A 10,721-nucleotide genomic window follows, 5' to 3' on the forward strand; every position below is an offset into this window, starting at 1 on the left:
TGGTGGGTGGGAGCTCACAGGTGGATGCCCGAGCAGGAGAGGGCTTCAGAGGCTCCGTGAAGGAGCAGGAAATCGGAGCTCTTTAGCGCTGGTTTCACTTTTCGGGCATAAATTCTTTTTACCTGCTGCAGGTAACTACCGCTGGCTGCGGACGCAAGGCTCCTAGGGACTCCCCAGTGTCTCCACCCCCACGACCTTCCGGGAACCACTTGCTCAGCTCCAGTCTCATTGCCCCCCCCCCCGGCCCTCCCCCTGTTCTCCCACTGCCCAGGGCTCCGTGCGTAATCCGGAGATTGCGAAGAACTGGTCACCTCGGCACGCGCAGAGCTGGGGGACCCAGGGGCTGACAGCGGCACGAATGGGCGGGGACCTGTGCCTGACTGGCTGGCTGGGAGGGGGGTTGGCGGGGGCGGAGGCCCCCTCCCGGCGGCGCTGAGGCTATAGCAGTTAGAGGCCCTGAGGGGAGGGGAGAGTGGCAGGCCGAGAGGAGAGGAGCCAATATATATAAGGAAGGCTCCCCAGCGCGCAGGTTTCAGTAGCGGCGCTGGGCGCAGGCTGGGAACACGAGGCAAAGAGCCACAGCTCCAGCCGCCTCAGTGCAGTGTACTCCGGCACTAGCAGGCTTGCAGCCCCAGGATTAGCTGGAGGACACGTCCTCTGCGTGGCCGCCGCCCAGCCGCCCTCACCTGGATTACCTACCGCAGCAGTCTCAACGGAACTAGCGAGAAGGCGAGGCGGCAGGAAAGCTCCGAGCGGAGCCTGGCTTTTCAGAGACTCCTCCCGCGGGTGGACGCACGGGCAAACAGCGTCCCGACCCGAGCCAGCTTCTGGGCGGGCGGGTGGAGAGAGCGACGCCCCAGGGAATGGCAGCCGCGTCCCGTAGCGCCTCTGGCTGGGCGCTACTGTTGCTGGTGGCACTTTGTCAGCAGGTAACGTCCCGCGCCCCCTCCCACCGCGCTCTGGGCCTGAGCCCTGGCGTCCTACGAGCTGACGGCTCCCCTCCTTCCTTCCCACCCTGTGCAATAGCGCGCGGCCGGCTCCGGAGTCTTCCAGCTGCAGCTTCAGGAGTTTGTCAACGACCGCGGCGTACTGGCCAGCGGGCTGCGGTGCGAACCCGGCTGCCGGACCTTCTTCCGAGTCTGCCTGAAGCACTTCCAGACGGTCTTCTCGCCCGGGCCCTGCACCTTCGGCAGCGTCTCCACACCTGTGTTGGGCACCAACTCCTTCGCCATTGCGGACGACAGTAGCGGCGGGGGACGCAACCCTCTCCAATTGCCTTTCAATTTCACCTGGCCGGTGAGCACAGCCTGGGAGCACTGGGAGGTGACGAAAGCCAACTGAAGGGGTCTCCCTGAGACCAAAGCCCTCTCCCCAGATATCCTCGCTCCCCTACAAAACAAAACAAAACAAAACAAAACAAAACAAACAAAACGAGGGACGTTCTCTTCTGATCCTCTTTCGACTCTCCCTTGGGACCTCATCCTCTGGAAAGCTCGCACCAGTCTCCTCTTCCCAATTCTGCGCCCTCTTTTCTCCCAGTTCTCGGATACGATATTCATCACCCCGGCGCGTCCCCCACCTCCAAGTGGTTCTCGCGTACATTCCCGCGTCCCTCAACCCTCCTCCTATCCAGGGCTCTCTCGCCTTTCTTGCTTGCGCGCGATGCTGCGCGCAGACCCGTTAGGCTGACCGGGCGCAGTAACCATATCCTGCAATTAGATTAATTAAACCGGCTGCCGTAAGGCACCCCCACCACCTCCCTGCTCATCAAGCCTTCTTTCCCGCCCCCTTCTTCCGCTTCCCAGGGCACCTTCTCACTCACCATCGAAGCTTGGCACGCGCCGGGAGAAGACCTGCGGCCAGGTGAGTAGCTCGCTCCGCCGCCACAGGGGGGCGACTCGGTGCAGCACCGAAAGAGTTAACCTGTATTAATAGGCGGGGGAAGCGCGGGGTGGGGGGTAAGGGGCCGGACGCTTTGCTCGGCCCGGAGCTGCGCCCCGCGCTGGACGCTCGGATTCCGCCCGCTGCCTGGACTCTGAGCACAATTGCGTTTCCTGCGGGTTATTTTTGGCGTGGGAACGCGGGGAGCACGATGGTGAGAAAGGCCGAAGCTGCCAGCGCCGCTGACGGGCCCCTTCCTGTATTTTACACCTTTTGCGAATTCCGCTTCTTTGGAAGGGGAATAATGGCTTTGGGATGTTGTTCTGACACAGAGGAAAAGGATATTTCAGCAGCACAACAATTCTCACTTTGAAAAGGAAAAAGAAAAGCATTACCCACCTCTGAGGGCAGAACCCCTAAAAGGACACCCGAGGAATCCTTGCTCCCAAAGTCCTTCGTGCATGGAGAGCTTTTCTTTTTCTCATTTCTCTCTCTCTCCCTCTCCCTCTCTCTCCCGCTCTCTCTCTCTCCCTCTCTCTCTCTCTCTCTCTCTCTCCATTTTGACCTCTTTTCCTCTTTCCCTTGCCTATCTGTTTCCAGAACACTGGGAAATCTTAACATCCTTCTATTGTCCCCCTTCTGAATAGTATCAGTCCCCCTGCACATGCACACACACACAGGGCAGCTAAGAAGTAGGACCCTTGGGTTCCTCTGGCCTGTGCCTGCTGGCAAGTGGGGGTCATCTGAACATCTGGTTTGATCCAGCAGTTGCTGGCACCCCCGGGGATAGGATGCCCTTCCTTGACCTGACCCTCTGCCCCTTCAGAGGCCATGCCACCAAACTCGCTCATCAGCAAGATCACCATCCAGGGCTCCCTAGCTGTGGGCCAGAACTGGTTATTGGATGAACAGACCGACCCTCTCCCAACAAGGCTTCGCTACTCTTACCGGGTCATCTGCAGTGACAACTACTATGGAGACAGCTGCTCACGCCTGTGCAAGAAGCGCAATGACCACTTCGGCCACTATGTGTGCCAGCCAGATGGCAGCCTGTCCTGTCTGCCGGGCTGGACCGGAGAGTACTGCGAACAGCGTAAGCAGCCAAGCTCTCTCCTGCCTGCCTGGGGTGGGGTGGGGGTCTCCTGAGCAGAAACCAAAACACAAAACACAGAAGCGGTGACTTCTCCTCACAGCCTGCATCCCTCGATCCCTCACAGAGCAGGTCTGGGCTGCTCATTAGCTGGCCCTCCGGAATAGCTGGGCATGCTTAAGACAGGTTTGAACTTGGAACTCTTAAAAAATATATATAAAATATATATATTATTTATCTATTTTTAGAGAGAGAGGGAAAGGAGGGAGAAAAAGAGGGAGAGAAACATTGATGTGCAAGAGAAACATCAACTGGTTGCCTCTCGCACGCCCCCCAACCAGGAACTGGCATGCAACCCAGGCACGTGCCCTGACTGGGGATCAAACCAGCGACACTTTGGTTCGCAGGCTGGTGCTCAATCCACTGAGTCACAGCAGCCAGGGCTGAACTTGGAACTCTTTCTTCTGAGTGCCTTTCTCCATTGTGCCAAAGCCTACACACGGACCCTGTTACTGCATTCCATCCAGTCAGTCTTAGTTCTCTTTCTCTGTGCCACCAGTCCCCTTTAAAACACTCATGGCACCTCCGGGAGGCTGGGGTGGGAAGTGAACCCAGAAGAGCTGGGGGCGCCCCCAAGGCCAGGAAAGGGAGAGTGGTCTTCAGCATTGTTAGCGTCCCAGCCTCACCCAGCTCTGTTCTCTTCCCGCAGCTGTCTGTCTTTCTGGCTGTCACGAACAGAATGGCTACTGCAGCAAGCCTGCCGAGTGCATGTGAGTAGGGGACAGGAAGCGGGAAGGGGGCATCCCCTGGCCTGGCACTCAGCTCATCCTCAGCCTCCCTTTTGTTTCACAGCTGCCGCCCAGGCTGGCAGGGCCGCCTGTGCAACGAATGCATCCCTCACAATGGCTGTCGCCATGGCACTTGCAGCGTCCCCTGGCAATGTACCTGTAACGAGGGCTGGGGAGGCCTCTTTTGTGACCAAGGTGAGTGAGGGCAAAGAGGGGATGCAGAGAAGGTGGGAGAGATGGGCGAGGGGTGGGATAACTCTAGGTGATAACTAGAGTTATCACCTGGGCCCTTCTTGCTTGGTCACTGCTGAGCTGGCCTTCCCATTATCTTTCAAGAAGCTTGGGACTTTCAAGGATCTTTACAACTGGTGTAGGACAAGATGGTGGATAATTCTTCCTCTGGTGCTGGGGAGGCAGGGTGGCTGGAGAAGCTGAGAGGGTGACAAATTGGTAGCCTGGAGGCTGCACTCAAAAATTCCAGTAAGGCCGGAGGGAGAGACGCTGGGCTCAGTTCCTCTTTCTACCTCATAGTTACCTATTAACCCCCTAAGTGTTTGCTTACCTGCCGGGTCTGTTTGAGCAGCTCTCCCCTAAACAGCTGTCTGGTGGGGTGTGCCCGCCGGCTGCCTGGAGGCTGTGTGAGCTGGGCCTGTGGGTGGAGTGACATCTAACTGACTTTTTGGTGTGGTTAGAAACAGGCTGCCTTGTTCATCCCCAGTTGCACTTGCCAGGCAGCTGCCCGAGCCCACACTGTCTTCCTGGTGTTTGGCAGGGCTGGTCACTCTCCTGGCTATGCAGGGTTCTGCCAGCCCCAACTGTGGAGGAGGGATCCTTTATCTCTTTCATCCTGGGAGCCAGCTGCAGCATGTGCCTCCCATTTTCAGGGTCAAATGGGATGGCTGCTGCCATGGAAACAGCAGCACAAGCCTGGGTAGGGTGGGCAGAGGGCTTGCCAGGATAGAAAGAACTTGCCTGGGCCCTGACTCGCTGACAACAAGGGACTTAGAATTCAGCCCCTGTATTCTTTTGTGTGTGTGTTGCTTTCTCCCCTCATCCCCAAGCGTACACATGCGCGCGCGCGCACACACACACACACACACACACACACCTGGTTCCTGCCCATTCTCTTTCCTCTGCCCCCATTTGCTCCCAGGTGACACAGTCATATACTGATGACATGCAAACACAGCCCTTACAGTCCCTCTGTTTGCTCTGTCTGGTTCCTCCTCCCTATCTTTCCCAAGTAAGAAAACACATGCACACACACACATATATACGTATTTATTTTTTAGATAGGGGGAAGGGAGGGAGAAAGGGAAAGAAACTTGGATGTGCTAGAGATACATCTATCAGTTGCCTCTCACATGCCCCCAACTGGGGACCTGGCCCACAGCCCAGGTGTGTGCCCTGACTGGGAATCGAACCTGTGACCTTTCACTTTGCAGGCTGTCACATGATCCACTGAGCCACACCACTTATATTTTAAAATAATCACGTAATGTATTCCCCTTAAAAAACTACATGTGGTGGCTCTCATCTCCCCTCTACCATTTCCACCTGTTAAAACTTCATCCCTCCTTCTAGGCTCATCTCAACTACCCCTCTCCAATGAAGCCTTTTCTGACTTCCTCCTCAGCATGTGGCCTTGCCTCCACTTCTCTTCCTTACCTTCATTCTACCCTGCTTGCTGGTGTTTGTGAGCTTGCCTGGCAGGCATTCGTCCATCTGTGTTTTTCAACTTTGGTCGATTGCACTTGTCAGGTGTGAGTCAAGGTGCTTCAATAGACACAGTTTCACTGGGGAGGAGGGAGGGTATTTGGACCTGGAAGACTGAGTCGAAGCTTCTTGGCCAATATGGGCAGTGAGCTTGCACTGCAGTGAGCCTGGAGGTGGGGATAATTTTCTGGCTGTGCTCAGCGGCGGGCTCCTGTCTCTGCAGATCTCAACTATTGCACCCACCACTCCCCATGCAAGAATGGGGCAACGTGCTCTAACAGCGGGCAGCGGAGCTACACCTGCACCTGTCGCCCAGGCTACACTGGTGTGGACTGTGAGCTGAAGCTCAGCGAGTGTGACGGCAACCCCTGTCGCAATGGAGGCAGCTGTAAGGTGAGGGCGAGGCCAGCATAGGAAGGCAGAGGTCTGGCCAGGTAGTGCCCAGGCAACTCCACCCCAGGTGGCCACAGACAGACATCGTGGACACGTGGGGCCTAACCCCGAGCTATACATCCCTGCCTCCCAGCCTCTGACTTTGGCCCCTTTCTGGTCTCTCTCCAGGACCAGGAGGATGGCTACCACTGCCTGTGTCCCCCGGGCTACTACGGCCTGCACTGCGAACATAGTACCTTGAGCTGTGCCAACTCCCCTTGCTTCAATGGGGGCTCCTGCCGGGAGCGCAACCAGGGGACCAGCTATGCCTGTGAATGCCCTCCCAACTTCACTGGCTCCAACTGCGAGAAGAAAGTGGACAGGTGTACCAGCAACCCCTGTGCCAATGGTGTGTCTTCTTGCCTTGCTAACCTGGTGTGCCAGACATGGGGATGAGAAAGGCTTCTGGTGAGGGAGGGTCAGGAGAAGAGAGAAGCCTTGTCTTTCACTCTGGGTAGGCTGAGATGGGTCACCGCCTGCTCTGGACAGTGACGAGCTTGGTTGATTAGCTGAGTAACTTCGGCAGAGGAGCAGGTTAGCCGTCGGTGCAGGCCTTGGAAGAGGCAGTGGTGTGTACTCTGAGTGACTTCTTCTTCTGTTCCCATGTCAGAGCCCAGTCCCTACCGGTGTGGCCTCTGACCCTCCCCAGGAAGTCTTAGGCTAGACAGAGGGACATTGGAGGCCTCGTGTCCCCGCTCAAGGCAGACTACTGCAGTCAGGGTCTGGCTCCTGAATGCCTCACCTTGCCCAAGGTGTCTAGAGTGTTCAGCATCTTTTGGGACACAAAGCATGCTGATTATCTTTGTCTCCTTGGCCTCCTGGTGACTTGCCATGAGGCAAGCGGATAGCACCGTGGAGGAGGGAAGCCTCAGGAGGTAGAGAGGGCTTGGAAGGGCTGCGATGGAGTCTGCTTTCTGGCGAATCACTTAGTTAACTCCCTGGAGCCACAGTTTCTTCATTGCCAAATGGGAAATATAATACCTGTCTTCTCTCATGTGGTTATGAAGATAGGGCGAAACAATGATAATTACATTTATTTGGGCATTTACTACATACCAGGCCTGCGCTCCTACACTTATGCGTCATCCCACATCATCCCACCCAACCCTCAGAGACCTTTTATGGAGGGGATGGGGTTATACCCCAATTTAACAAATGAGGAGGCTGAGGCTTAGAAATAAGGTAAAGCGACAGGTGCCAGATCCACAGCTAGAAGCAGCTGCTGTCCATACCCAAGCCTATCTGCCTGATTCTACTGCACAGCTCTGTGATGAGGAGCTAGTAATCTTGATACATGAGGCCATGGAGGCATAGCGACCAGGGTCACCTCAACTCCAGGTCTCCCGACTCTGTGCGGTGCTCTTCGCAGTGGGACCTGTAAACGCTGGCTGCGCTCACGGAGGCAGAAGGACCTGTGCGCCTCCCTGGGAGGCAGCGCTCACCTTCTGCACCAGAGGGCTTCCTAGGCGATGGCTGACTTGTGCCCTGTGTGTGCCTACAGGGGGCCAGTGCCTGAACAGGGGCCCGAACCGCATTTGCCGCTGCCGCCCTGGATTCATGGGCCCCCACTGTGAACTCCAGATCAGCGACTGTGCCCGAAGCCCTTGCGCCCACGGTGGCACCTGCCATGACCTAGAGAATGGGCTCGTGTGCACCTGCCCTGCTGGCTTCTCTGGCAGGCTCTGTGAGGTGCGGACAGCCAGCGATGCCTGTGCCTCGGGACCCTGCTTGAATGGGGCCACCTGCTACACCGGCCGCTCCCCCGACGGTTTCGTCTGCAACTGCCCCTATGGCTTCGCGGGCAGCCGCTGCGAGTTTCCTGTGAGCATGCCTCCCAGCTTCCCCTGGGTGGCTGTCTCCCTGGGCGTGGGGCTGGTGGTGGTGCTGGTGTTGCTGGGCATGGTGGCAGTGGCCGTGAGGCAGCTGCGGCTCCGGCGGCCAGACAACGGCAGCAGGGAGGCCATGAACAACTTGTCAGACTTCCAGAAGGACAACCTGATCCCTGCTGCCCAGCTCAAGAACACAAACCAGAAGAAGGAGCTGGAGGTAGACTGTGGCCTGGACAAGTCCAACTGTGGCAAACAGCAGAACCACACTTTGGACTATAATCTGGCCCCAGGACCCCTGGGCCGGGGGCTCATGCTGGGGAAGTATTCCCACAGTGACAAGAGTTTAGGGGAGAAGGCGCCGCTGCGGTTACACAGGTGAGCAGCATCGGGAGGCCCAGGGCCTGGCCATGAACCCCTAAGTGGAACTGTCGGCTCCCCTAGGACAGGTGGGAGGCTGGCGCCAGGCCCTTGACTGCTTTTAAGCAAACAGGGGTTCGCTACTGATCTTCCAGCAAGAGTTCTGCAAGAGCCTTCTGTCCCTCCTTCTGTCCCTCCCTCCACTTCTCCCTCCCTCCCTCCCTCTCTCATATTCATTCATTCATGCATTAATTCACTCACAAGTGTCACGTGTCCATATTATGTGTCTCATGACTTCCCTTTTTTCTATGGAATGGCTTGCCTCTAGTGGCAGTGCCAGCTTTTGCCAGGCCTGAGACCCTCTCCAGGACAAGCTCGGTGGTCCTATGGCTCTCTCAGGGGCCTGTTCCTGCCTGACCCCGGGTTAGCATTGGGCACCCCCAATCCCTGTGTCTTCTCCCGAGCCACTTCGGCCAGGCCCTTTGGCTGTCCAGGGTCCAGGGTCCCGGTTATCGCTCCGCCCTCCCCCAGCCCTCTCCCCACACCTCCTTCAAGCAGCCGCTCTTGTGTTCCCGCAGTGAGAAGCCCGAGTGTCGGATATCAGCGATATGCGCCCCCAGGGACTCCATGTACCAGTCTGTGTGTTTGATATCAGAGGAGAGGAACGAGTGTGTCATTGCCACGGAGGTGAGTGCCGGGCTTGCCTGCCCTTCCGGTCAGTCCCTGCCTGCCTTTTGGGGATGGGAAAGTGGCCTGGTGACACTGGATGCTAGGGGCCACTCTGGGGAGGTCCAGGACCCTTTTTTGACAAGCCAGGTTCAGTGGTTCTTGGGCCCCTGCTAGCCCCGTTGCCACAGAGGGTGTGAAACAGGAGCCGTGCTCGTGAGCCCAGCCTGGTCTCTTCCTGCTGTATTAGTGCTGGGCTGGGCAGCCATGGCACCCGGCCAGCTCCCAGGCGCTGCTTCCCAGCTTCCCAGCTGCCGGTGGGTGAGGGTGGTGGCCTGGTGCCCCTCCTGCCCCTTCTCCCTGGCTTCCTCCATTGGCCTACCTTAAGAGCATAGGCTCCCAGGCATGTGTGTGTACTGGGACTCAAGACTGGGGAGGGCTGCCCTACCTTTCTTTCACTCCACCTGCCCCATTGGCTGCCCAGGGAAGCCATGAGGGAAGGCGTTGTGCTCCAGGGTAACCCACTCCTCACATGCTCCCCAGGTATAAGGCGGAAGCTTCCCAGGACATCCCAGCTTTGCCCAGCAGCTGGACCTTCCTTCTGCATTGTTTACATTGCATCCTGGATGGGACATTTTAATATGCAACGTGCTGCTCTCAGGAAGAAGAGGGAATGGCATAAAATGGACAGACTGTGAACTTGCCAAGAGATGCAGTACCTTCCACACCTTTGGGTGTCTGTCTGGCATCAGATTGGCAGCTGTACCAGCCAGGGGAACAGAGGAGAAGCGAGGTGCCACTTTGGACCCGCCCTGCCAGTGGTGGCCTTCCGAGGGCTCCTTGGGAGCTCTGGCCTGTTCTCCCGAGGGAGCGGCAGGGCCCTGTAGGGCCTGGAGCTGCTGTGGCTTCACTGACATCTGTGTCAAAAAGTGCCTTTGGCCCAGGCTCCATGGTGACAGCTGAGTCCAAACCAGAGAGAAGAGAGGAGGCCAGCAAGGGCAGGGTCACCTGTGGGCCAGGAAACCATCAGGTGTGGCTGTTGGCAGGAGTTGCCCTGCAGGTGAGGTGCACACCTGAAGTGAGAGGAGCACTTTCTGCCTGTGTGCCTCCAACTACAGCGTGTGGGCCTTGTCGTAACACCACCCAGCTCATCCCTGGCCCAGGCCCTCTGGGCGTGAACATTGGTAAGCCCTACCTGGCTTCCACAGCCTCTGGCCTCCGGCGCCTCTGGGCTCCTATGAGCAGACAGGTGGAGGGCCAGCCAGGGGGGCCGGGCCTAACTAGGGAGCTCAGGGCAGTGAGGTTGGAAATTCCAGTGAGGGAGAAATTGGGTGTCATCATCACCTAGGCCCTTTCCTCCCCGCTCAAGCCCATTTCTATGGCCTTGAGTCTGAGCTCTGCCCACACCCACTACTGCCCCTAGTCGGTCTTCAGAAATCAATAATATGAGTTTTTATTTTGTTTGTTTTTTGTAGTTTATTTTGGAGTCTAGTATTTCGATAATTTAAGAATCAGAAGCACTGACCTTTCTACATTTTATAACATTATTTTGTATATAATGTGTATTTATAATATGGAACAGATGTGTATAGGAGTTTATTACTTCTCGGGTCCTGTCTTTGTGATGGCCGAGTGGGAACCCTCTCTCCATTCTCATTGACTCCCCTACTCATATTGCTGCCAGCTGCTCCACAAGAACCTCTGGGGCCTGGGCATGCCCTTGGGCTCCGCCTGCTGTGCTCCGGGCTCTTCGCCCCTTCCAGTCCTCCAGGGGCCTGGTCTCACCCATCTAGTTCCCAGCCTAGGCCAGCCTTCCCTGCCTGATGGTTGGAGGCTGGCTGTGGCTCCCCATATCCCCCACTTCTTGGGAGATATGCCCCTTGACCAGAACCTACCCCCCTTTTCTCTCTTCAAGTCTAAAAAAGCTCATGGACTCCAAAGTCAGCCTGGGGGATATAGGAA

The 10,721-nt window shown here is 57.1% G+C and overlaps 1 protein-coding gene across 1 annotated transcript; it reads left to right on the forward strand.

The window, feature by feature from the left end:
- Nucleotides 1-348: 348 nt before the first annotated feature.
- Nucleotides 349-10,348, forward strand: DLL4 (delta like canonical Notch ligand 4). The gene is made up of 11 exons (XM_045823902.1): nucleotides 349-929; nucleotides 1,027-1,296; nucleotides 1,806-1,863; nucleotides 2,708-2,974; nucleotides 3,681-3,741; nucleotides 3,824-3,954; nucleotides 5,699-5,868; nucleotides 6,037-6,256; nucleotides 7,409-8,111; nucleotides 8,672-8,780; nucleotides 9,303-10,348. The coding sequence occupies exons 1-11, from the start codon at nucleotides 864-866 to the stop codon at nucleotides 9,306-9,308; spliced, it is 2,061 nt and encodes a 686-aa protein (XP_045679858.1). The 5' UTR covers nucleotides 349-863; the 3' UTR covers nucleotides 9,309-10,348.
- The last annotated feature ends 373 nt before the right edge of the window (nucleotides 10,349-10,721 follow it).

This window comes from Phyllostomus hastatus, unplaced genomic scaffold, assembly GCF_019186645.2.
Source record: "Phyllostomus hastatus isolate PE091 unplaced genomic scaffold, TTU_PhHast_1.1 phas_scaffold_501, whole genome shotgun sequence".
Classification (NCBI taxonomy): Eukaryota; Metazoa; Chordata; class Mammalia; order Chiroptera; family Phyllostomidae; genus Phyllostomus; species Phyllostomus hastatus.